The 28,000-nt window shown below is 39.6% G+C and overlaps 1 protein-coding gene across 1 annotated transcript; it reads left to right on the forward strand.

Moving 5' to 3' along the window:
- The first annotated feature begins 257 nt into the window (after window positions 1-257).
- Ddx1 (DEAD-box helicase 1) lies at window positions 258-27,962 on the forward strand. The gene is made up of 26 exons (XM_041639389.1): window positions 258-358; window positions 2,976-3,027; window positions 3,305-3,368; window positions 4,072-4,101; window positions 5,018-5,114; window positions 6,686-6,733; window positions 8,301-8,384; window positions 8,592-8,675; window positions 9,183-9,259; window positions 10,005-10,077; window positions 11,281-11,357; window positions 11,465-11,579; window positions 12,279-12,417; window positions 14,472-14,532; window positions 16,992-17,090; window positions 18,200-18,289; window positions 19,012-19,200; window positions 19,820-19,871; window positions 21,387-21,533; window positions 22,728-22,819; window positions 24,194-24,266; window positions 24,342-24,414; window positions 24,492-24,534; window positions 26,248-26,343; window positions 26,784-26,904; window positions 27,648-27,962. The coding sequence occupies exons 1-26, from the start codon at window positions 343-345 to the stop codon at window positions 27,776-27,778; spliced, it is 2,223 nt and encodes a 740-aa protein (XP_041495323.1). The 5' UTR covers window positions 258-342; the 3' UTR covers window positions 27,779-27,962.
- Window positions 27,963-28,000: the final 38 nt, after the last annotated feature.

Below are 28,000 nucleotides of genomic sequence, written 5' to 3' on the forward strand. Positions count from 1 at the left end.
GTTTTGCTGTCAGGGTATGTTAGTTCCTTGTTTGAGGATCGTGGCTTCTTAATCGAGGAAGGATGACCTCAATAGCACACGACTTCCTCTAGGTACAATCGTAACTCTAAACGTGGCTGATAATAACCAGACATGGTTATTGGGGAAACCAAAGTCCCTCAGCCTTGCTTGAGCAGACCGGCGGGTCTTTTCTTTCTCGGAACCTTTGTCCTGGGTCTGCGTCCTCGCCCAGAGAGGGAAAACCATAGGGCGCGGACCGGAAGCGCGGGCCGTCGCAGGTCGGCGTGTCTGCAGGGAGGGAGAGAAGGAACGACCGAGCGAGCGGCGGAGGAGTGAGCGAAGATGGCGGCCTTCTCCGGTGCGTGGTGGGAAGCTGAGGGGTTGCGAGCGGCTCGTCTCGGTCCACGGGGAGTTGGTGGGGACTACTGTTGCGGCGGTGGGGTGGCGGGAGACCGGAGGGATGCCGTCCTCCGGGCACCCGCGCTGTCGGGCAGGGGCGGCCGGTGCAGGCCGGGCTTTTTCCCGCGGGCGCTGCCCGGGAATCTTCGCCAAGCCGCTTTTTCTTCCCCCATTCTGCCGTGGGCCTTGCCGCCACCTGCCAAATCCCGACCGTGGTGTCTGCGCTCGCGGAGCCCGGCCTCCTGCCTCTTTGACGTGGCAGTGACCAAGAACATTTTTCTGCCCCGCGACACATCTGGTCCTGGCCAGGCCAAGAAGCAAGTAGCGTGGGGAAGGGATATTTTGAGGGAAAAGGATGATTGTCCTGTTGGGGGGGGGGGTCCCCTGTCCACACACAAGCCTTTCCACGAGTAAAACTATCAAGAATAAGTCAAATCGTCATTTGCTAAACAGCACACTGAGGGTTAACGTTCAGTGTCAAAGCTAAAGCAATTTTCCCCCCCTCATGAACATACTAACTAAAACTTTTTAGAATTAGTTACTTGCTTTGTGATAGCAAACAGGATTTGGGATGGGGTATTGAACTCTCCAGTTGATGTTTCTCACTTTCTCAATCAACCTTTCTTTATGCACCCACAGTTTTGCAAAATTCCAACCAGCCTTGAATATACTAAATATGATCTATATATGTGTGTGTATGTATATGTGTGTATGTGTGTGTGTGTATGCTTATGTATAGCAATGAGTTTGGTATGCTATCTTTTCATGTTGTTAACCTATTTAAATGGCATTTTACTATCATTTGCTTTTTCCATTTTCTTCTGTAAGAATATCAGGAATTCCAAATCTCAGGCTACAGGGGAAACATTTCATTTCTGTTAAAGTCACGTCTTCCAAGAGGAATCCTCTCACTTTAGACCTGAAATCTGCCAGGAAGTTGTGGGTCGTTGTTTTATGGGCACACATCTTTGGGAGAAATGCTCAAATTTCAGACAAAAGTTAAATGAAAGAATTTAAACATGTACCTGTTTCCCTTAAAAGGTTAACTGTTGCACTTTTTTAAAGATAAGGTTTCTGTAGAAAATATGCCCAGCACATGACTAGGATCTGGGGGAAAATGTCTAAAATTTGCTAAAAGCAATCCATGGTTGCTGCTTGTATCAGTCCTGCAAGCAGCTCGAGCTTGCAGTTTTCCATGTGTAACATATTTAAGGCTATCACTTTCTTTTTAATTTATATTTTTGTGGTAGGGGTTGAACATGGACGTTTCCCAGTGGAGGTCAGGTCAACTTTCTGCAGTTGATCCTCTACCATGTGGGAGCAGGGACTTGAACTTGGGTCTTCAGACTTGGTGGCAAGTGCCTTAAGCTCCTGAGCCTGGCCCATTGCTCCCCCATTTTTCCCAGTAGTTTGCATTCTAGGGGTCAGAATAGGAATAGACTCTAGGCATAGTTTATTAGACCAGTCTAGTTGGTCATCTTTTGGGCTTCATTAGTTTATCTTTGGAAGGGAAGGTTAAGTAATCTACCTACTATAATTGATTTCACTTGAGGAAGGATAAAATGACAGAACACTCAGGAACTGCCCACTTTGTCCATTTATGGCTGGCCTTAATGCAGAAGTATTTAAACAGACAATTGACAAAGCAGGTCTTCACCTGACAGCTCCCGTTGTTCAGGCTTCCTGTCCTCCCCGCCATCAGTTAATCAGAATTTGTTTTTTATGTTAAAAATACAAACACTTCTCAAACTTAGAAAAAGGAATTCCTCCTCGAAGCAGTGTCTTGACTGTGAAAACACCTCACACTCCTTGTGCTGGGCGGTGTATTGGGGGCTGAGAGGCTGTATACACTTAAGAAGGACCCCAGTGTCAAGCTTGAGTAGAGTGAGATTCTGAGCAGGTGACCAAAAGTTACTCCTGTATTTGGGAGTTTTTGATTTACTTAAACTTTTAAAGTTTTTTTTTTTAATTGAAATATAGTATTTGTATGTAGTTAAAAGGTACAGTGTGAAGTTTTCGTCTATGAATATGCTTCATAATATAATAGTTAACTCAGTAAATAGTGTGAGCATTACCTTAAACTTGTCAAATCTATAGTAAGGACATTAAGAAGCCTCTTCTAGTCTGAGGCACACAGTACCTGATGAACAGAATTTTGACTATGGCTGCCATGGAAGGTGGGCTGTTTGTTTTTCTTAGCTCACCCGGTGAAACTAGAGGTGCAGGGCTAGGAGCCTGCCAGGTTTTTCACCACGAGCTACGAGCTACCACGGGCTAATGGCACCATGTCAGCAGTATTACAGGAACATTTTCCTATACCCCCACAAAAGCAGGTACGACAAGTCCCATTTTCTGCAGAGAAAACAGGTTTATAGTTCTTTCCCAAGGTCCTGTTCTAGTAAATGAGACCTTGGATTGAACTCAAATCTGTCTCCAAAGCTCAACACTCAGCAATACCATACAAAGGACCAATATAAGAGCTAAACTTCAAAGCCTTTCCCCAGTTCTATAAATCAGCTTTAAGAAAAGATGGCTTATTAATAGGTTTGATTATTAAAATGACTTTTTGTTTTCAGAGATGGGTGTTATGCCTGAGATTGCACAAGCTGTGGAAGAAATGGATTGGCTGTAAGTATATAAAACTTGAATGTGTTTGTATCAGAAATCTCCTAATGTGAACAGTAATTTTTGTCAAATATATTTTTATCTAGCTGAGTAAGTGAAATTTAGTTCATGGTGATTCTTTACGTCATAAATGTCTCCTTTGAATTTTTAATTCTAGCTGGAAAAAAAATGGTTGGATTGCCACGTACAGTTTCTTTTAGGTTGATTTAGCATGACTTAATTAGCCTGGATAATTCTCTATTCTTAACTAACTACAGTTCTTCAAATGTGATTCTTTTAGTCTACCAACTGATATCCAGGCAGAATCTATCCCATTGATCCTAGGAGGAGGAGATGTACTTATGGTAGGTTTACATCTAATAAGGTGGTTGGTTGTACGGGGCACACATGTTCTGGAGCTGTGTGACCCTGTTTAAGATATCTCAGAAGCTTGAGTCTGGAATTGTTTTACCAAATTATTTTTATTCACTAACCGGCATTTTTAACATGTATACTGTGGTCAGCGTATTCTATAAAAGTGGTAGGGATAGGCTTGCAGTGACTTAACAGTTTTTATTGAAGGTAATGGTGGGTGGGAGCATAAAATATATAGCTGGAATGGTGGTATCACTTGCGATAACAATAGGAAATATACATTTAATCAGATTGGATTCTTTTTCAAGTTAAATAATTTGCGCAGTGGGGAGTATGGAAAGCTGCCAGGTAGGTGTAGGTTAGAATTATGGTTTTGTGAATATCAGTTGTATAGCAGATTGTAGTATAGATCTGTGCGGTTAGATACTCTTAGTATACTCTAATAATTAGGTTAAAATGACATGGGCCTCCGTTGGGTGGTAGTAATGGGAAAGGAAAGAAAAGGGCAGATTCTTAATGAATTGGTAGAGGTGACCCGATTGACAGGAATCAAAATTGACTGAGACAGAGTAATCTTGACACACTAGAAATAAAGTTGGCTAGTCAAGTATTACAAGGTTTCTACATGCTATTATGCTAAGTTTAATCTCTTTTAATTCACAATTTAAACTACAATTTCCCCCACTTATTCAGGCAGCAGAAACAGGAAGTGGAAAGACTGGTGTAAGTAATACATTTACATTTAATTAAAACCTGAATTTAAAAGTATGTTTGAACAGTATATATTTGTGTATTTGAACAGCTTATATTTTGAAATTTTTAATTCAAACATCACCTTCTAATATATAAGAAATGATAGTTTGTCATTGACTTAATTATGGTTATTATCACTGTGATGAAATACCATGACCAAAAACAGCTTGCGGAGGAAAGGGTTTATTTGGCTTACATATCCTAAATCCCAGTCCATTGAGGGAAGCCAGTGCAGGAACTCAAACCTGGCAGAATCCTGGAGGCAGGAGCTGAAGCAGAGGTCACAGAGTATTGCTTACTGACTTGCTCCCCATGGCTTGCTCAGACTGGTTTTTTTTTTTTGCACCCATAATGGTTTGGACCCTCCCATCTCATAATTAAGAAAATGCCCCATGGGTCTGTGGAGGCAGTGTCTGAGCTAAGATTCCTCCCCTCAATGACTGTAGCTCATTTCAGCTGATGTAAAACTAGCCATTCGGAGTACTGTTTCTCTTGTTGACAAGTTATGAAGCTTTGTAAAGGGTATGGATTTAAGGATGTCATTTAAAGCGGTCTTACAGAAAGAGACACAAATTCTGTATGTTTACAGGCATTTCAGAATTTCAGTGCTCTTAAAAAGTTTGCACCCAGAAAGTGTGTCTGTTATCCTAGACTAGAGAAGCCGTCTGAGTAGACATCTTCCCGCTTTGCTCTGTGTTCATTCTGAAGTTCCAGGGCATCAGCTGACTTCTGTCTGTCAACTCTTGATTATCTGATTGGCATTTAGGTTTGGGTAAATGAAATAGCAGTTCTCTGGATAATTTCTAATGTGCATGCATAGCCTTGGCCATTATATTGACTACTATCCTCAGCAGCCGACTGCTAACAGAAACTGTTTCTCTGACAGGCCTTTAGTATTCCAGTTATCCAGATAGTGTATGAGACCCTGAAAGACCAACAGGAAGGAAAGAAAGGGAAAACTACTATTAAAACCGGTGCTTCGGGTAACTATTATATTGATACTTTCTTTTTTGAAAATTAGTCATTCTCTTGTTTGCTGGTTTGGTTTGGGGTATGCATTTTATTGCTGTGTACACAGTACAGCATTGCAGTGTTGTGTCCTGGAAACAAGGATAAAAAGTGACATTTATGACCTAATTAGCAAATCGTCCATTCTAAAATGCAAATGGTGTGTCTTTTGAGAATACACTGGCATTTGGAATTTACCTTTAGTTGTTTTTGTGTTTTTCTTAACCATATATAACTGTGTATGTCTACGAGTAAGGATGAATATTGTGCAAAGTGGTATTTGTCTTCCTTACACGGAGGCTGATCCTCTTACTGGGTGTTGATCCTATTATGAATAATCTCACCTTCATTTCCTTATCTTTAAGTAACGATCTTTTTCCTTCCAGGGTTCCTAAATTTTATTCTTCATCTCTGCTTCTGTTATGTTTTAACAAATGTATTATATATTTTGAAGTAACTTGTTTTATGATACAAAACAGAATTATGAAAAATAACAAGTTTGAATGAACTTGGCATATCAACTTTTTAGTTTTGATATATAAAGGATGAATGAATGAATAAATGAATTGTGAGAGATAAAAATGAATGTAATTACACATTCATTGTAATATTGGCCTATTTTAAAATAGTTTCAGAACTTTTAACAGCCATATGCCATCATTTATGAGAGATGATACAAGACAGGAATGTTTCTGAGGTGGCCAGACAGAAGTAGGGTGGGTCTAAAACTCATCTCTGATGAGGGAACACAAACCTACATTGTAAACATGAAGGATAAGGGAGACGATGACAGCCGATGACTAAAGACATGTGGAAAGAAAATGGTTGCTCTGGGGAACAAGGCCCAGAAAGGCTTACGGATAATGTGTAGGATCTCTTACCTTTAGGACTTGCTAGTGGTTAGGATGAGCTGATAAGGGAGAGCCCTAAGGAAGATAGGTCTCCAGCATTCATAGTATATAAACTTCATAGACAGCTCTTGCTCAGAAAGACAGATAGACAGACCTGATCCAGAAAGGATTTCGACCATGAACAGGGAAATGGGCTAAAATGCATATAAAGTCTCCTTAATTACTGTAATTTTTTATTATTCATGGTCCAACAAGATTTTAGAAAAGGAAAAATACCAATCATATAAAACAGGAAGAAAAATAAAAGTATGACTTGAAATTTCATATTGAATTAAAATAAAGGACTGGCTGATAAGATCGTTTATTTCCTCTATGTTCAAGGTTGAGTTGCTTAGATACTTAAGTTTCACTTTATCAGTGACAGAGATCAGTGTCCTGTACCCAGAGTGCACTGAAACAAGGGGAGACTGGGTTGCAGTCCCGAGTGGGCCAGTGGTTTTCATCGATACCTTTTGATTTTTCAGGGCTAGTTTGTCTTTAATAAAAACAGCTGCATATATATGTGAACATTACAAATGATGTACAAAACCATGTTGAATCAAAGGCATTGGTGTATAAAGTACAAACTATCTTCTGTTTTCATAGAGCTATGTAGCATATGGTTTGACTCACTTTTCTTACATTAATTTGTCTAGTGCTCAACAAATGGCAGATGAACCCATATGACAGAGGATCTGCTTTTGGTAAGTGGATAAATTCTGCCTACTCATTGATAATTCAGAAACTTTAAAAAAAATGAAAATACCAAAAAAATTATGAAAAAGTATTGTGCATGATTTAATTTCCAGAGATTATAGTATAGTCACTAAATTTAAATAGTATAGTGCTGAACTAGAAATAGACAGTAGAATATGATGGAAATAAATCCTAGTGGAAATGACAGTGTAATGTACACAAAAAATGGAGTATTGTAGTATTGTGTTTCCATGGGGAAGGGAGATTTATATGGTGAAAGACACGGGCGACATTGACGATCCATCTGAAACAACCAAAAACTGGCTTCTATGTATCTTAACTAGAAATAGATTTCACATGTACTTGAGATTTAAATTATATATATGTGTTCGTGCATACACACAAAAAATATGTGTGGACGTATATGTGCATGTACAATTTAGCATGTATCATTTAGTAGAAGAGAAGCTTTTCTAATTCAAGTAGAAGACTTAGAAATTATAAAAGAATGTTTGTGTTTATTGTTTTATTATTTTAATTGACACATTAATTGTGTAAACTATTAGGATTTATTGGGATTCCATTTGTACAGACATTGTGTTTTTTTTTTAAAAAGATATATATATTTATTATGTATACAACTTTCTGCCTCCATGTATACCCAAACGCCAGAGGAGGGCACCAGATCTCATTACAGATGGTTTTGAGCCACCATGTGGTTGCTGGGAATTGAACTCAGGACCTCTGGAAGAGCAGACTGCACTCTTAACCACTGAGCCATCTCTCCAGCCCCAGACGTTATGTTTTAATTACAAGCATCCATCTACCTTTCTCCTCTTGATTTCCTTCTTGAACTCTTGATTTTCCTTTCTCTCTATCTCCCAAGTGCTGGGATTGCAGGCAGCTCACTAGAGATCCTTTTACATATATTTCTAATATTATCACATGAATAAGAACTTAAAATTTTTGAAAAATTAGGTAATTGAAAAATGAAAAAAGTGGTATTTTACAAGTTTGTTCTTTACCAGGTACTAAACATGACTTGGAAAAACATGAATGTGGCTAAAGATACAGTTTTTTTTTCCAGTATAGACAAAAACTAAATCTTTATTAATCTGCATCTGTCTGACTCTGGTGTGTAATGTAAAACCTCATTTCTTAGAGTCCCCAGTACTACCCAGTAACACACTCTGGTCATTTGTATGCTTCTTACTAAATAGTCAGAGCAGCAAATTGTAACGAATAGTCCCATGTTATTCCTTAGCAGTCTTGTTCTCCCACCACTGAAGAAGGACAAACACGCATATTGGCCTTGAGGCTGTTATTCAGGCAGAATATTCTAGGAGTTATACTCGTCTTCCTGGACTCAGGTGAATTCTTGTCCTAACAGTGACAGTATAGAAGCCCAGGAGATGCAGGGATAAAGGGGAAGACTGCTGTCATCTAGGAATCTAAAGTCTGGAACACTCTGAGAAGTAAAGCTCTTATTGATGAGACTGAGTAATTATTTTATTTCCTGAAGAATGGTTTGTGTGGCCTGTACTTATGTACATCTCTGTGTTTCCCCACATCTAGCTATTGGGTCAGATGGCCTGTGTTGTCAGAGCAGAGAAGTGAAGGAGTGGCACGGGTGCAGAGCGACCAGAGGACTGCTGAAAGGTATTGCACCAGCCTTCATAACTGCTTAAGGTTGAACTGTCAGTATGTGAATTCTCCATAGGCACTTTAATGCAGAGATCTGACAATCTTCATGGTACAGAAAGACCCACAGTTCTTCTGTCACATACAAATGTAACTCAGAAGCGGTTGGTAAATGGGTCATATGTATGCAGTTTGTGTTAATCTCATGGAATTTTACCATTACAGGGAAACACTACTATGAGGTATCCTGTCATGACCAAGGCCTGTGCAGAGTTGGGTGGTCTACCATGCAGGCCTCCTTAGACCTGGGTAAGTGTTTCTTTAATAACTGAGCTGTCTTATATTTATACATTTTTAACATCTTAATTTTTTTTGGAGACAGATGAATGAATGAGCTTCATTGCATTAGAACTTAATTTTATGAACACAAAAAATATTTATCTGTACTTCACTCGGTTCCAGAAAAGACTTGAAATAAGTTACTGCTTGCTTCCTGTTTGCACCCCATTCCTTGTTCTGACAATATGGAATAAGAGAGACTAAAAATGAATGAAGATCAGGCTAGAATGAGCATACTGCAGAGACACTTCAGATTATTGTGAGTTCGTTTAGTGACCATAGCCAGTAGTGAGGTGGTGTCACTTGTGTCTGTTGCATATTCTGCATTGGCTGAAAATGCCCCAGATGATGCAGGGCTCCGAAACCCAGGGAGACTTGTCTGGACTCTCAGACTGCAAGGACAAAATCACTTCTTTCACAGGGCTTTTAATTCTCCTGGTGAGCTCAGACCTCTAGTAAACTACTTTTAAAATCTAGGTACTGACAAGTTTGGATTTGGCTTCGGTGGAACAGGAAAGAAATCTCATAATAAACAGTTTGATAATTACGGAGAGGTAAGCTTTGATGCTGTTTATTGAAACAGCATTTGTAAGTCTTACATTCTTGATCACTTAAGACATGATTGAGATAGTTCAGGTTTGGACTTGAGAAAGAAATTTATATATTTAAGACTAAATAAGTAGATAGGGCTTAAATTTTTATTGGGAGCCAGGTGGTGGTAGTGCATGCCCCTTTAACCTGATCACTCAGGAAGCAGAGACAGATGGATCTCTGTGAGTTCAAGGCCAGCCTGATCTACAGAGTGAGTTTCAGAACAGCCACTGCTGTTACACAGAGAAACCCTGTCTTGAAAAAACCAATATATCTATAGGGGAGCGGGCAGTCAGTACAGGAAATGTCCGCTTACATCTCAATTTTTAGTTTTGATTATGAAGACTTTAAATATAGTTTTCTGTGTCTAAGTCCATGGCAGTAATCTTTAATATCATGTTGATTCTGAGAAGTATGTCAGATATATCTACTATTAGATATGATATGTGCTCTGACAAGTTTTTAGTGGTTTATTTTTTTAAGACAAAATCTTACTCTGTAACCTAGGAGCCTGGTGATCCTTCTGCCTCAGCCTTTCCAACATTACAGGAGTGAGTCTCCATCCCCACCTGTGATAGTCGTTTAGATACCCTCATTTCATTTAAAGTCTTTAGAGACACCACCATTGTTTTTGCTGCTGCTGCTTGTGCTTTGTTAACCTCGTTTCAGAGCTTTCTGTTCATGACGTTTCACTTTCTGGGTTTTCAGGAATTCACTATGCATGATACCATTGGGTGCTACTTAGATATTGATAAAGGGCATGTGAAGTTCTCTAAGAATGGTAAGAATATTTATGATTCTTGTTTCTTACTTGTCTTACTCTGTTCTTAAATCCTCTATCCTATTCACCTACCTTTCATTTCAGTAGGTATTTGTTCTGTTGAGTGTTTGCTGTGTGCCATGTGCACGGGAAAGTGATGAAACCGCAGCAGAAGGTGGAACAAATGAAGGGTAGCTCTGTGGTGCTTTCACACTGATGAGGAGAGGCAGACAGCCATTATTTACAAATAAAACATTAGGTGGTAGTGAGTGGGGAAGAGAGGAAGAGCAAGGCAAAGGAGTCAGTTGCTGTGTGGGGATATGTGCTTTTCTAGATGGCGCTCAGAGAAGGCTCTGCTGATGAGAACTCATGGAGGGGGGAGGGTTTGTGCAGAGAACTGAAGAGCATTTCAGGAAGAGGGAAGGGCAAAGGAAGGTTCTAGGTGTAAGTGTCCACACTGCCTTAGCAACAGTGAGGAGGTGCAGGTGTGAGGGGCTGAAGTGCTAGCTCAGTGAGATAGAGTAAGTGGGAAACCCCGGGGTTCTCAGCAGCATGGGCCAGCCGTGTCGAAAACAGATGAGGAGGTGGGAACTGGACATAAATAATAGTAAAGATCCAAGGCCTGCTTTCCTGTGGCTAAAGGCTGGCTAACTGAGGAGAATCTAGCAGAGAAGAAGAGAAGGAGAGAATGGGGCGCATGGGCTCCAGCTACTCAAGGGAGAAGTTGGTTTGTGCCCAGTACTACTGAAGGTATTGTCAAGAGAGACAGGAGTAAGTTTGCCTCAGAATTTGGTACTTGGTAGCTAATTTGGTAGGGAAAGGTGGTAGGTGATCATGAGTCAGACATGTAGACAGTGAGATGAGCAGAAGGAAGGATGTCCTAAAAATGGAAATCAGGGATTTTACTTCATAAGTGAGAAGAAAAATACAAGTGAAATGGAAGGAACTGTGGATCCAAGGGAGGATTTTGTGTCTAATGTGGAGTATGTGAGCTATGATGTCTCTAGAGGCAGAGGTCTTGGAGATAGGGAGTAATTAGACATGTAGACACGAAGAGGGGACAGTTAGTGAAGTCAAACACTGAGCAGGTTGGCTCTGGGCAGCCCACCTTTATCCATAGGTTCCAGAGAGCATGAGAAAGAGAGGCAGGTTGGTAGATTTTAGTGTGTATGTGGAAATTCTTTTTCATTTTAATTTCTCTGGTTTTGTTTGCTTGTTTTAAAGGAAAAGACCTTGGTCTAGCATTTGAAATACCAGCACATATAAAAAATCAAGCTCTCTTCCCCGCCTGTGTTTTGAAGGTATTTAGAAGTTTTGCTGTGATCTAAACTGTTTGATTTTTATTATATTTTACTGGGCAGTTTGCCATTATGTTAAACCTTTTTTTTTCCCTTTTATTCACTGCCAGAATGCTGAATTGAAATTTAACTTTGGTGAAGAAGAATTTAAGTTTCCACCAAAAGATGGTTTTGTTGCTATTTCCAAGGCCCCTGATAGTTATATTGTCAAGTCGCAGCACACAGGTACTTACTGCACCGGAGAGGGTGAGGGTTTTAGAGAACCCGAATGGGAAGGGCTTCTCTTAGTAAGTCTCATTTTTCTCCTGCTCTAGTTTAATCCACCCCTGTGATTAACAGATTAGTAAACTTCAGTTTCAAACACAATTGATGAGCTAGCTATTTTGTGTCTGTTAAGGCATTTAGGCTATCTCAGTCTTGATGGCAGTGATGTGCTTGGCTCCTGTGCTTCTGAAGTGCCATAGCAGCCTGCTGAGGGCTTGCCACAGATTGTTTGATCTTTCCACAGCGCTCTGAGGTAGCCTTTACATTTTACAGGGGGCCTGCGGAATACGGATTTGAAATCATTTGCCCAAAGTCTCAGAGCAGATAAGTGCTAGAACTGAATTCAGATCCAAGCAGTTTTGACTTGAAAGCTTACGTTATTTTCTGTATGATTGCCTGGTATAGTTCACCCACTTAAAGTACATTTCCTGCCTTGTCACAAGATAACAGCCTCAATCAACTGTACTCAGCCCAACTTGACTTTAAAAAAAAAAACCCACAAGTTATTTTAGGAATTTTAGCTTTATTTTGTTGGATTGTCTCCTATATTTTACAATTATTACTTAAAGTTTGATAACTGAAACATTAGCACTCATGTTTTTAACTGACGTGTTTTCAGGTGTGTTTTATGTGACCTGTGGTCCTTTCTGTTCTCCTAAGGTAATGCACAGGTTTCACAAACAAAATTTCTCCCTAATGCTCCAAAAGCTCTCATTGTGGAACCCTCCCGGGAGTTAGCAGAGCAAACCCTGAACAACGTCAAGCAGTTTAAGAAATATATTGATAACCCTAAGTTACGGTAAGCCTTCCTTTCGAGCTCAGATGCTTATTGTCTTTGTTTAAAGTGTTCTGGAAGAGGAAAGTTAAACAAAAGGAGGCATCGGTGTACAACATAAAACACTATAACTTTGTAGTAGCGGTGTTTCCACTGAGACTGTCCTCCTTTGGGCAGAGGCTGATTTCATTCAGTGTTAAATTAATTTCATCTCTTCACTGCTTAGAAAATGTGTGGCTCAGTGAAGGTTGTCAGTAGCCCTAACCTGAGAGTGACTCTAAGACTCTTGCGGTGTTGTCTTCTCCATCTCCAGGTGTTCCGTGGAGGGAGACTTTCTTTGTTCCTTTATTCCTTTTGTGAGATAGAATCTTGCTGTGTAATCATGCTGGCCTCAAACTCACCATCCTCCTGCATTTTAAGTACTAAGATTACATGTGTGAGCCACCATATTCAGCTCAGAATCCTTTTTAATTTGTGAAAAGCCAAATCCTGTAAGAAAACTACTTGTGGATTTCATGCTTAATAATTTTTGTTACTTTGTTTTTAACTTTTTTTTTAATTTTTTTTTTCTTGGAGCAATTTGGGTGATAAAGCTCATGTTCAGAAATGTACATTTAGGTGGGTTTTGGTATATTAACAATGTTATGTGATCATAGCTACTCTCTTTATTCCAGAAATTTAGAGGTTCTGGTGTTAATAGTGACCTTACTTACAAGTTAAGCAGACTGATTTAGTTATGAATTATACTAGGCAAAATAATCCTTAATTTCATTGAATGGATTGACACATTACTTATTTGGCAGATATTAAGAACCCTGTGTTGTAAAGTCTGTGCCTAAGATCTAGACTGGGCTCCAGTAGTGAGAGTTGCCCCCACCTTCACAGAACTCATTGTGGGATTGTGGGATAGTGTGGAGAGGAGAAAAATACGAAAACTGGGGGAAGCATTTTGAGCATGTGGAAAAGGAAGCTCCTAAGGAGTTGATAACAGAGCTCCTGTTCAGTGTAAGAGTCTTGACCTTCAGAGGAGCAGTTTTGGAAGCCTTTGTAAAGGTAAAATGCCTTTGTAGTTTGATTTGCTGCTGTCATTATCTATAAAATGAATGTGTTTAGACAAAGTCCGCAAGGGGAAGTGGATGGTAGAAAACAGTTCACTGGGGAGGATGGTGAAATTATGGGTTATAGATTACTTATTTGGTATTTAATACAAATAAGCCCTTGCCTTACTTGAAGCCCTAGTGACTATTTGAAACTACCCTACCCATCCTACACAGTGAGTCTGAGGCCAGCCAGGACTACATAATTAGACCCAGTTTCAAAAAGGGGGGATGAGGTGGCTAGAGACATGGCTCAGTGGTAAAGAGCACCAGGCAACCCATCAAGAGGCTTTCCAGCACTCACATGGTGGGTCACACCCATCTGTAACTCCAGTTTCAGCACATCTGACACACCCTTCCATGGGCAGCTGACGTGTGTGGTACACATACATGCGTGTTGGCAAGACATTCATACATATAAAATATTTTTGTTTGTTTATTTGTTTCTCAAGACAGGGTTTTTCTTTGTAGCTCTGGCTGTCCTGGAACTCAGTCTGTAAACCAGGCTGGTCCCGAATTCAGAGAGTTCTGTCTGTCTCCGCCTCTCAAGTGTTGGAATTAAAGGTGTGCACCACCACCACTCAGCTTAAAAATCTTTTTTTAATGAGAAATTTTCTGTCTTTTAACAAGCTATGAGTAACACTAAATACAAGTCTTACCTTCAGTTTCTGATTATCCTTCCTGAAGGCAACCTCTTTTTACCCTGACTCCTATTCTCTATACTACAGACAAGTGTGTTTTAAAAGGTGGAAGTCTGGTTTTGAAGAGCTTCCGTGGGGTAGGCTGTGTAGATGAGGACTGACTAACTGTAAGCGCTCAGTTGCCCCAGCGCCATTTCTGGTTTTGGGGGTGAAGTGCTCAGCTTCCATGTTCCTGGACTCACGTTAATGCAGCCCTTCTTCAGTGACCTTGCCTGAAAAGAGTGTAGAGCAAACTGCAGGACAGACTTTAATCTCCCCCTTATTCTGTTGTTCACTTCAGGGAACTGCTCATAATTGGGGGAGTGGCGGCTCGGGATCAGCTCTCAGTTTTGGATAATGGGGTAAGTTGTACTTTTAACTTGGGAATAAATTCTGTTTTTTCCAAGAAAAATCGACTGAAGCTTAAATGAGCACAAGACCAAATGCTGGAAGACACCTTGTGGGCACACCTACTTTTTACCCAGAAGTTAGAGGGCAGTGGTCCTTTTTAAATTCCTCATCCAAAATTCCACCATGCTGTTTGTTTATGCTTTGGTTCCCTGGAAATTTCCTTCTAGACTTTCTGATTAAAAGTCAATGTTTAGTTATTTATTCTTTTTCTTTCTTTTTTTTTTTTGAGACAGGGTTTCTCCATATAACAGTCCTGGCTATCCTTGAACTCACATTGTAGGCCAGCCTGGCCTCAAATTCAAAGAGATCTGTCTGCCTCTGCCTACCAAGTGCTGGGATCAAAGGCGTGCGCCATCACTGCCTGATGTATTTATTATTTATTTAACAACAACAACAAAAAAGCCCAATGCTAAGTATAACCAATATAAATATGGAGATTAAATGTCAAAGTTTCTGCAAGCCTTGAAATGATGAAGAATACCGAGACAGCCTCTGAGCTCAGACACATGAAGAAAGTCTTATAAACTGCTTAGATGTGCCATTGTGTAGGACAAAGCCAAGATTCTCTGGTCCCTATTATTTGGGACTTTATAAAATTCTATATTTATGTTTATGAAATGAACATCTTACAGATTTCCCTTTTATTTCCTTTCCTTAATATCTAATTGTGAAATCTAGACCATCTCCGGTTCCTTTCAGTTCCATCCTTGCCAAACTAAATTTGATGTTGAATGAACTGTAAATTTGGCTTGACAGTATATTAAGAACAAGGCATCATAATAATGTACTTGCCAATGCTATTTTAAAATGGATAGTGTTTCTCTGCTATGTTCTTATGTGATTTTTATTTGTTTGTTTGTTTTTTATTGGTTAGTAAATTTAATAGTTTCATTCATGGCCCTTGTTTTTCAAACTCAATTCAGTTTTCCCATAATGTACTGGGCTTTTCACCTTATGTTTTCCAGCTGTGGAATTTTGAGAGCATTAGATCTGCTTCCATCAGTCATGTTTCGTAGTTTGTGGCTTAGACTGCAGTAGAGCGTTTGCTATGCAAGCATGAGGATGTGAGTTCAGTCCCCAACCCCAGCATAAAAGCCAGATGTGAGGCTGGGAATGAATCTCAGTTGGCAGAGAGCTCTCCTAGCATGCATGAATCCCTGGGTTCAATATCCACCACTGCATAAGTCATGCATGGAGGGACACACCTGTCATCCCAGCACTTGGGAGGTGGAGGAAAAGCATCTTGGACAAAGTCAGACATGGTGGCCTGAACGTATAATCCCTGTGCTAGAAAAGTAACCACAGGAAGATCCCTAGGGCCTGTTGCCGTAGCCTACTCAGTAAGAGACCCCGTCTCAAAAAATAAGGTGGAAGATAGCTGATGTCAGCCTCTGACCTACAGTGCATGTGCACACGCATGGACATTCACACGCTCAGGATACTACTGAAGCCAGTGGCAAAGGAAAGGCAGTATTATTCCATTGTTTTGTTAAAGGAGGTGCTGTGCTCTCTTTGTTTCCCTTCCCACATTTTCCACTGTTGTCTCCACCTGTGGAAGTGAGAAGAGAGTGTTCTTTCTGCTGGCACTAAGCTATGGGATGGTTATGAGCTGTTCTTTGGACACTGGAAACCAAACCCAGTACTCGACAAATTCAATAAGTGCTCTTAACCTAAGCCACCTCTCCAGCCCCACAGACCTCTTAATAGATTCAGTTTGAATCTCAGTGTGGGCACTTACTAGTGGCATATCCAGTACTGTGACCGTAGTAATGGGTCCACACTATAATCTACTCCTTCAATTGTGTCACAGGGATGGAACCTGGAAGAAATTGAGCATTGTGTCTGTTCACTCTGACTACTTGACAGACCCTATAATTATTTCCTGACCAGTCTAATCACAATTACTCTTTATTATAAGAAAATACAGTGAGCACTCAGCACACACAAGGCATCCAGTGCTCTGTGGGCCTTCTCTTAATTATCAAAACTATCTTGTAAGATAAAGATATTCCCCTGCTCAAAATGGGAAATTGATACTGAATGACATCATTCATGGCCTCATAGTGGGATAATGGTGGAGCTGGTATTGAAGTTGTCATTTGGGAATTTTAGAATTCATGTAAATTCATATGTTTCTTCTTGTAAAATGCAAATTTTACGTATTAGATTATGTTTAAAAGTTAAAGCTGTCCAAAATCAGTTGCCAAAGTCATCATATTAACTTCACATGAAGCACAGATGATGTATGTGTAGCATTATTTATTCGTAGTGACCTTAAATGTCCTTTGCGTTCACTGTCACTATGTCAATACTCTGTATGTTTTGTTGTGAGTGGAAAAGGACACTTAGCTGTTTAAAGTAATCATAGTAATTTTTCAGTTTGCCTTGGGTGTTGCTTTTGGCTTTTCAGGTTGATATTGTCGTCGGTACTCCGGGAAGATTAGATGATTTGGTATCAACGGGAAAGCTCAACTTGTCTCAAGTTAGATTCTTGGTTCTGGATGAAGCAGTATGTTGAAATATGTTCATATTTTCTTTAGAATATGCTTGTGCTTTTTCATATAAGATTTATAAGATGAAAAAAATACACTTTAGCCATGATCCTACTATCTAAATATCACAGTTAAACACATTTTCATACACTACATATTGATATACATGCAGTTGGCTTTTTATATATGCATATTAAATCAAGCTTGAAAGAAAATATTAGAAAAAAATCCCGTTTATATTGAACATATATAGACTTATAATTTTGCATAACTAATGCAGTGTAACAACTATTTACATTGCACACAGGTATGAGAAATCTAAGCCTGCTTTCAAGTAGATGGAGAATATACATAGGAATATACATAGCTTTACACCAAGACCTTGAGCAGCTGAATTTCGGGATCCAGTAGGGGTTCTGGCACTGACTTACTGTAGGTCATTAAAATTCGACTTTGGGGAGTTTTGCAAACATTTATAAAAAAAAATCATAAACTTTTCACATCACTATTCGTAATTACTCTTTGAAGGCTATTTAATGTTCTGTTATATGGATATATCATGGTATGTTTATTATCTGACTAGTTACATAGTTTGCTTTTTTTATTCCTAATAACTCTGCATACATTATTCTTATACAACAAATTATTTACATAGGTAGTTTGCCTTTTTTATTCCTAATGATTTTTTGTGCATACATTATTTCTTATACAACAAATTATTTATATCAGAGATGCAAAATGTGGACCATCTGGAAGAACATAAATGTGTTTGAAGCTTTGAAATACTCTTCCAAATTATTCTCAAGATGGTTGGGTTAATTTCCCATCACTGAAACTTTCTCAGTTTTCAAATTAAAGTCATTATCTTAAAGACATATGTTATAAACTGTTGTATTAATTTTTGAATATTGGAGTATGGTTTGGGTTTATTTATTATACCTTTTTCATATTGTAGTCACAAGGAAACTAAAGTTGAATTTATAACTTGTCTTTAAGTATTTAACGGATCATAATTATTTTGTAAATACAGGGATATGTATGTTTATATGTTTGTTTGGTTACCTTGCATTTTAAATTTTAAAATTAAAAGATTTTAATACTGATTAGAAACTCTTTTCTTTTGCAGGATGGGCTTCTCTCTCAAGGTTACTCTGACTTCATTAACAGGATGCACAGTCAGATTCCTCAGATTACTTCTGATGGGAAAAGACTCCAGGTATCAGGTGGCCAGTGCCTCTCCAACTATGTGTAGCCAGCGGTACCACTGATGGAGGAACCAAGAGTTTTGAATAAGTTCGCTGATTAAACACTTTGTTATCATCTAGTTACCGAGTAGTACACATGCACACACAGCTTAAAAGCTGCTTTTAGAAATAAAGGTGATTTCTTAGTCACCACTGATGACCCTAAGACATTCTCAGTGCTGCTTCCTGTGCAGCGCGGAAGTAGGTTCAGCTATTGAAGTCACTCATCTTTGTCGTGGTTGTTTCTGAAAACATTGTCCTTCCTTTCTTCATCCTTCCATAGGAAGTGGTTTGAGAAGAGAGACTTTTTAGAGAACGGGAAGATTAATAACTTGTGAACTCTGACTTTTAAAATAAACAAGACAAAAAACTTCCTAGAGGGAGAGCTAGCATGCTCTGTGTTTGACAGTGAGGGTACCGATGGCATGCCGGTGTCACATAGTTAATAGTTACTACATGCAATGGGGTATTGGATTTGTCTTGGCCGACAGCCTGCCAGTGTCACACTGTTATTCTTTAGTACATGGAGTCAGGTACTGGATGTATTTTGGATCCTCTGGTTACTATACTTTGTTCTCATATTATTCATTATTAGTGTGAGTCTCAAAATATAAAAGAAATAAATTTTAAAAATGAGTGTAATGTGATGCTGATTGTTATAGAGTTGATCTACACCCATATTCTCCTGTCTTAGGTGATTGTTTGCTCTGCTACTCTGCATTCTTTCGATGTAAAGAAACTATCCGAGAAGATAATGCATTTTCCCACATGGGTCGATTTGAAAGGGGAAGATTCTGTTCCAGACACTGTGCACCATGTAGTCGTCCCTGTAAATCCGAAAACTGACAAGCTCTGGGAAAGGCTGGGGAAGAACCACATTCGAGTAAGTGCTGTGTGGTGAACATTGGTGTGGTGAACGAGTCTCCTGGGCGCTCAGTGGTGCTGAAAGCACGGAGCTTTTGTACCAAAGCCTCACATTAAGCCGTGTCTTGACTGTGAAAGCTTAGGCGTGCAAAAGGCACCAAATAAATGGCAAATTTCATCTTTAACTTTTTTCTTTGTGATTAGCTTCCTTGATAAAATTTTTGTAAAAAAGATTACCTATGTCAAATTTCAGGTGCAGAAACTTCCATTTTAGTAACATTTCAGTAGGAGCTGCCTTGTGTTATTTGATGTGCCCTGTTCTCATAAAAGTCAGTTTCACTTGCCCATCTTGTCCTTTTCTCCACTTTTGCTACATTTATTTTTATGTAATAAAAGTGTGTTTCAACTATTAAATATAATAGATTGAAAGCCACATTTTTATTTTTGTTACATTTATACTTAATTTCCTTAGTTAATGAAGAAATTTTCTGAACTGAAAATGGTTTTGTGTACAGATTATAAAGACATGCTTGAAATTCAGTCCAAAGACAGATAAATTTCTTCCTTTGAATAGAATGGCACCTGCTCTTAATCACTCTTTAATATCCACATCCCTTTCTATCTCTCCCTTCCAACAGACTGATGATGTACACGCAAAAGATAACACAAGACCTGGTGCTAACAGTCCAGGTGAGCTGAAAAATTCCTAAAATGTGTTAGAGATCTGGGAAATAACTTGTTTGCTCTGTTGAGTTTCTGCTCCAACTAGTCTCCCAAAAGATGTGAGATATGACCTACAAAGTTAGAATGGGAAAAATAAAAGCAATAAGAATAATTGAAAAATGGGGCACAATAATCCATTTAGCTTGGGGAGGGGAATGTTAATCAGTGAACTTAGACATTGGTTTTATGACTTCAAAATTATAAGTCTTGGATTATAGATTATAGAAAAACCAACAAATTTGTCGTGACAGATTTATATTGACTTTGAAATTCTAGAAAAATGAGGAAGAGGGATGGTAGGGGGAAATGCCTTTAGCTATAATGTTGAAAGACAATCTGGCTTTCTTGATTATTTTTGTGATCATTGTGACTTTTTTGGTATGTGATTCAAGGCATTAAACACATTTGTATTGTTCAATCATACACTTCATATTCTCAAACAAGAAACTCTACTCAGTGATCAGTTCTGAAAAGCATTAACATTAGTCTGAACTCAGTGAAGATAGCCTATGAGACAATTTGTTTCGTGTTCATAATGTTCCAAGAATTTATGAAGGTGCGGTAGGATATAAGATGCTAAGACCTAAGGGAAGGACCTTAGACTCATCAGACTGCATGTCTGACACCGGATGTCTTGAGTGGATCCTTAGAAGAGGCCAGAGCTGTTTTGCTTCTTGGTTGAGTTCACCGAGAGGTTTGTGATATACTTCTGAAAGGTGGATTGACTGAAATCTTGATTGGAGTTTCTTTGAATTCAGTTTTATGTGTAACTCCAGATTAGCATTATTTATACTCACTTTTCCTCCCTGTGAGAGAAAAGTAGAGAAAGTACTAGTTAAGCCCATACTGTTAACCCATGGATAGAGAATGCACTTCCCAAATACCCATTTTACTGTATTGCCCTGCAGCTGGAGACGACCAGAGAGCATTTAGAAACAGGTTGGGCATCAGCAGACAGGTAACATGATAGCACCACTTCCCATGGCTGAAACTTCTAGCCAGGTTCTCATTTTGTGGAGTGCTGTTAGGCTGGTTAGATTTATTAATTTCCTTAAGTCTTAAGATAATCCAATAATCATGTCTTGTGCAGGAAGGGAAGTTAATGCAAGACCAATTATAACTAATGCCTGAGAGGAAAGTAGCAAGTTTTGATGTGTGTGCCTTTTGTGCTAGTCTGTTTGCACATTTGTGTTTATAATGGTTGTGGTTTTGTGTGTGTGTGTGTGTGTGTGTGTGTGTGTGTGAGAGAGAGAGAGAGAGAGAGAGAGAGAGAGAGAGACCTAAAAGTAGGTAACATTGACCTTGACGGAAACAAAAGTAAATGAAGTAATGAATTAACTCAGTATTTCACTCCCATACTCTGCCTTATCTATTGTACAGCAGAGATTTTTAGGAGAGTTAAGTATGTCTGACCGATAATGTGTGCTCATGATAGCTTCATATTGACATTCTGTTGCTTGTTCTGTTGCTATGGTAATCAAGAGATGTGGTCTGAAGCTATTAAAATACTTAAGGGGGAGTATGCTGTCCGAGCAATCAAGGAACACAAGATGGATCAAGCAATTATCTTCTGTAGAACTAAAATTGACTGTGATAACTTGGAGCAGTACTTTATGCAACAAGGAGGAGGTAAATTTTTCTCACTTATATCCTCATTTCATAGACTGTTGAGGTCACATTGATGAAAGCCAGAATGCATGCACAGAGCTGGAAGCAGTGATGGCACAGTGTAACTTAGCAGTGTCTATCTACATTTTCATGGATGAACCCTGGGGTAAATAGTGAGAACGTTTCCGCACTGCTGCAGTCTTCATTAGAGTAAACCTGAACCACAGAAGTCTAAGGCTGTAGATCTAGGTTACGGATTAATACTAACATTTAAAGAATAATGACTAATACAGAATGTGTATTTTCTAAACTGGTAAAGAGGAAAAAGAGGAATGAGGGGGAAGCCTTAAATAAGACTAAAGGAAGAAAGAAGCCAGGCCTTGCGGCACACACCTGTAATCCCAGCACTTGGGAGGCAGAGGCTGGAGGATTGTGAGGTCACTTAAGGGCAGCCTGAGCTGCATAATGAGATGGTATCTCAGAAACCCAAAGAACAGGAGATAAGAGAGCTCAATGATAGAACTTGCCTGGTTATGAGTAAGGCTCTGAGTTCCATCTCTAGTCCTGGAGGAGAAAATACATATTAGAAATCACAGAATAAGATCAGTATTGTAAAAATCTTGAATATATTTAATTCATATATATTTAATATATATTACATATTCAGTAATTCAGTGGACTGAAGTCTTATGCTAAGGTCACATAGAGTATTACTCTAGACAAACATTAGGCATATGTCGTTACAAAGAACATACCAAAAACTCAAGGAAATTATTAAAAACCATTTGCTGACTTGTGTTTTGTGTGTGTGAGAGGAGGGGAGGTGTGTATGTTCCTGTAGGGTGTACACATGCCTGTGGAGGCCAAAGGGGTCTTTTTTTGATTACTTCCCATCTTCTTGCTCTCGCCCTGGACCTGGAGCTAATGGATTCAGCTAGGCTTGCTAGCCAGCGAGTTCCGCCAGTCCACCTGTCCATCCACACTCTCAGCTGGGGTTAAAGATGCCGCCACTGCCCATGCTTACGTTTACCAACTAAGCTGCCTCCCCAGCCTTTCATGGAATTTATTTTAATGGCATTTTGCCTATGACAGAAAAGCTGTTGCTTTCATTTGTGCCAAACTTGGGTATACAGATCTTTATAGGCAGGTGCTGTTAGTCTGTAGTCTTCTGCATAATGCTTTTCAAGGTCAGTTGTTCAATATGCTTTTCATTAGGACCTGATAAAAAAGGACACCAGTTCTCATGTGTATGTCTTCACGGTGACAGAAAGCCTCATGAGAGAAAGCAGAACTTGGAAAGATTTAAGGTACGGGGCCTGGTTGCCTGTATTTCCTTATTATTTAAACTGGCTGATTATAGTGTTCCTTGTGTCACTTAACATTACAACTTTTCTCATCCTAGAGACTGAACTCTTACCCATACATCTTCATTGTAGCAGGAATTAGTCCTTTGACACTCAGATAAAAAAATGTCATGTTCCCCATCAGGTAGGCAGACAGCACTGTAGTTAGTACCTGGTCCACTGCTCCTGGATGGTGTGTTCGGTAACCTGCTCTTTGACATACATAAATACATACTTGCTTTCCTCACATAGGTACTTTGTGGAAATATGGCATAGGTAAACCATGTCTGTGGAAGTTTTTTAGAGAGGACATGAATACTTACAGAGAATTTACTTTGTTATTAAAGGAATTGTCATTAGAGTTTAGTAGTGTTTTACTGTTGTTTGAGGTGCACTTCCATGTGCTTCTGCATACTAATGGCTTTCAGAGCTCCTGGTGTGTTTAGTAGGCCTCAGCTTTTTAGATAAACATCAGCAGTTTCTTCCCACTGACATTCCAGTTCACCAGAGCAGGTTTTTTTTTTTTTTTCTAAGACCCGTGGTATGGGAAAATGTGGGACTTACTGGGCTTAGATTGGTTCATGCTTCCATACTGTGTATCGCTGGTGTTCCCTGGTCTCATTACACAAGTACACCACCATTCGGGGATTATACTAGACCAAAAATCACTGTGCTCCTCTCACTGCCAAATCTCAAGTTTCCTCTGCACAAAGGCTTCCAAAGGCTAGTTTGTCTGTCTTTTGTAAGCACTAGGGGCTCATTCCCTGCCACTCTTTTGGGATTTGTCTGTTACTTTGTGACTTTTGGGGTAAAACATCTAGTAGTGTGGATTTGGTTTTGGTTTTGAAGTTTTCTTTTGAATGTGTATGGGTATTTTTCCTGCACCACATGTGTGCAGTGCTCACAGAAGTCAGAAGAGGGTGTTGGGTCCTCTAGAGTTGACATTACAGATTGTTGTTAGTGCTGTGTAGGCACTGGGAACGGAGCACCAGAAATCAGTCAGTGCACTTAACCACTGAGCCATCTCTCCAGCCCCTAGATTTAGTTTAATATGAGTAAGGACAACACCTAAGTTTCTATGTTCTGTTCTATTGTATAGTTTTGAGTTTCCAAGAATATTTCTAAAGATAAAGCCAGGTTTAATAACACTGCTGTAAAGAAAACAAGGCCAGACATTCATACTGTGTTTCTGCAGATAATAGAGGAAAACACCAACACTTGGTCCAGTAGATTATGTCCAAAAGCTAATCTGAAAGTAGCATTTAGCTCTGTTAGTGGAAAGATTGTTTTTATGTCTAGTGTGTTCACTGACAGACTCCTTTTTCTTGGTTCTTTTAGAAAGGAGACGTAAGATTTTTGATTTGCACAGATGTAGCTGCTAGAGGCATTGACATCCATGGTGTTCCTTATGGTAAGAAGAGACTTACTGCCCTACACTCTAACCTTACAAACCGTGGCAGCTGTTAACCATTGTCTTTATTTGCAGTTATAAATGTCACCCTGCCTGATGAAAAACAGAACTACGTGCACCGGATTGGCAGAGTAGGGCGAGCTGAAAGGTACTGCCCAGGTTCTTCCCCCTTTGAGCTCCTGTGTTTCAGAACTAAGGTCTAATACAGGCTTTAAAATCTTTCAGAATGGGCCTGGCCATTTCCCTGGTGGCAACAGAGAAAGAAAAGGTAATCTTCCCAGTGTTCTCTTAGAGTCATTGTGAGTTGTGGTTTGATTGGGAAGTAAAAGCAGTTTGGTTTTCCCTCTGAAACTGGAGTCAGTCACAAATGGAAGTGAGTGAATGGTTTTTTATTATTATTTAAAATTTTTTTTAAATTTTACATACTAGCCCCAGTTCCCCCTCTTTCCCCTCCTCCTACCCTCCCCCACTTGCCCCCATTCCACCCCCTATCTACTCCTCAGAGGAGGTAAGCCCTCCCTTGGCAAGTCTGGTATGACAAATTGAGGCAGGACTAAGCCCCTCCCCCGTATCAAGGCTGAGCAAGATATCCCACTATAGGAAATGGATTCCAAAAAGCCAGTTAATGCACTCAGGATAAGTTCTGGTCCCACTGCCAGTCCCTGCCCCCAGATCAAGTCACATAACTGTCACCCACATTCAGAGGACTTAGTTGAGTCTCCCATGCAGGATCCTCAGCTGTTAGTCCAGAGCGCTCACTAGCTCGGGTCAGCTGTCCTCTGGTTTTCCCAATGATGATCTTGACACACCCACACACACCCTGGCTCATACTATCCTTTTTCCCTCTTCAGTTGAACTCCTGAACTCCGGGAGCTCAGCTCAGTGCTTGGCTGTGGATCCCTGCAACTGCTTCCATTAGTTACTGATTATAGAGGAAGGCCAGTTCAAGCACCCTTTCCACTATTGCTAGGAGTCTTCATTGGGGTCATCCTTGTGAATTCCTGAGAACTTCCCTAATCCCGCAATGTCTCCCTCTATCAAGATATCTCTTTCATTGCTCCTCTCCTCTGTCCCTCCCTCAACTTGACCATCTCACCCTCATGTTCCCATCCCCCATCCCCTCCCTTCTACTATTTGCCTTTCCTGGGGCTCTGTGTGTGTGTCCCTTTTAGGGTCCTCTTTTACCTAGCTTCTCTGGGGTTGTGAATTGTAGCCTGGTTATCCTTTACTTTACATCTAATACCCACTTATGAGTGAGCGCATACCATATTTGTCTTTGTAGGTCTGGGTTAAGTGAACATTTTATGGCATTTCTTTCCTCTGCATGGATTGAATAGATAAATAATAGCATATGATTTATAGTAAAAAGGGCAATATATGAATATTCCTAATAGCCTTAATATAGTTGTCAACAAAAACTCTCTAAACATTGTAGTATAGGACACTTTGGGGGTGACACAGGCTCTTTATAAATGTAATGAGGGATTTGTAGAAAAACTTTTATAAGATCTCATACATCTTTTTCTCAAATTCATGTGCACATGTCCCTTATGTACTTTATTGTTCTTGCCTATAACAGTCTTCAGAATATTAATTTTGATGTAACCTTCTCCAGTATTTATCCCCTTCCTACCCATACCCACCTTTTTGTGGTTCAGGCAGGCCTCAGACTCAGTCCTCCCTGCCGAGGCCTGAGTGCTGGTTTGCAGGCATGCTCCGCCACACCTAGCCGCCTGCGCCCCTTGGACCTCAGGTTGTGATGTCAGTTCACTGTTCGGTCACTCTGAAAATTTCTTTCTGTAGCTCTCGCCCTTTTGTATTTTCAGAATACAAAATACAATGAGCCATTGCATGAAACACATAATCCTTTTTTTTTTTTTAGTGTTTTAAGGAAATAAAAAGTTAAAAACCCCAAAATTTAGAGCAAATTATTTCTCTTTGTCTCTATGCATGTTGATATTTTTTTCTTCCTTTACTGTAGGTTTGGTATCATGTATGCAGCAACCGTGGGAAAGGATGCTATAACACGAGGCTCAAGGAAGATGGTGGCTGTACCATCTGGTACAATGAAATGCAGGTGAGACCTTGATAAACAGTGCATTCATCTATAAAACTTACATCTCGGGGCTGGATAAGTGGCTCAGTGGTAGTGCACTGGCTGCTCTTCCTGATGACCCTGGTTCAATTCCTAGCACCCACATGACAGCTCACAACTGTCTGTAACTCCAGTTCCAGGGGATCTGATACCTTCACACCAATGCACATAAAGTAAATAAAGTAAAGTTAAATAAATTATTAAATAAAAAGAAAAGAAAAATTACAACTCTACTTTGATATATTTGTCAGCGATGAGATAGCGGTATTGGCTAATAATGCTGTTTGTGAGTTGTGATTCAGAGATCTAGCTTCCGTTTGTCCAAGCATCAGGCCTGCCTAATTTTAGTTAGTACAGCTACAGTGAAACTATTAAAGTGAAATTCTTATTTGAAATATTTTCATTTTCTCATTCTTTCTTAGCTACTTTCCGAGATAGAAGAACACCTGAACTGCACTATTTCCCAGGTTGAGCCAGATATAAAGGTTCCAGTGGATGAGTTTGATGGGAAAGTTACCTACGGTCAAAAGAGGGCTGCTGGCGGTAAGCTGTCAGACCTATCAGTGTATTGTCCACCTGCCTGCCTTTCCACTTTGCACCGCTGTTTTGTAGCCCAGACCCCCAGACTGGCCTGAAACTCAGGATCTTCCTGCCTCGGCCTTCTGAATGCTGAGATTATAGGCCTGTACTAACACACCTAGCTAAATTTGCCTCTTTGAATGTCAGTTTATGAAGACAATGATTTTGTTCCATTATGCTAATAGTATATTATTAGCATGTTAATTATTTTCTACTAATTATTCTCCAGTGCTTTATTGCTTGGCTTGCAGCATTTTATTATGTGATCTGTATGTGAATGAGGGACAGCAATTTAGCTGATTGTCTTGAAGTATTCATATCAAGAGTACTTGAACTTTTAATGAAATATTAGAAAATGGGTATTTTAGGTGATTTTGAACAAAGAATCAGAAGTCTTTAATGTAATTGGCAACCTGTTTAATGTTCTCTTTGCCCAGAATGTCTCTGATTCAGGGTAAACTAGTGGTTTGCAAACCAAGGGAATGGTGGGTGTGGCTATTGAGGCAACTGTTATATTAGTGAAGCTTGAATACTAATTTATATTGAAGTTCTTGACTTTAAAAGTTAAAGCTAAATGTGCTGCAGATAACTCACCCAGAAGCTTAATGCTGGAAACAGTGTATGAAGTGATACTTGAGCCTACGTCTTCCTGACAAGTCTTCAAGCGTGTCATTTACGTTGCTTTATGATTTGTGTGTGTGGTACAGGTGGAAACTATAAAGGCCATGTGGATATCCTGGCACCTACTGTTCAGGAGTTGGCTGCCCTTGAGAAGGAAGCACAGACATCTTTCCTGCACCTTGGCTACCTTCCCAACCAGCTGTTCAGAACCTTCTGATTCCATGTAGACGGAATAGGGTCTCAGTAATAAAGTCTCTAACATGGTGGTGCTGCTTCCAAGCAGCAGTATTTATAGTAACTGAGCTATGACTGCTAACTCTTGCATGTCAAGAAACACAAATCTTAGGAATTCTTCATAAAATGGCAACCTAATGAAAATAAATTTGACAACTATATTTTAATGAAGGTTTGTGTCTTCTTTTAAAGTTACATTTTTTTT

This window comes from Microtus oregoni, unplaced genomic scaffold, assembly GCF_018167655.1.
Source record: "Microtus oregoni isolate MIOR12 unplaced genomic scaffold, Mior012 000058F_ref0000040, whole genome shotgun sequence".
NCBI lineage: Eukaryota > Metazoa > Chordata > Mammalia > Rodentia > Cricetidae > Microtus > Microtus oregoni.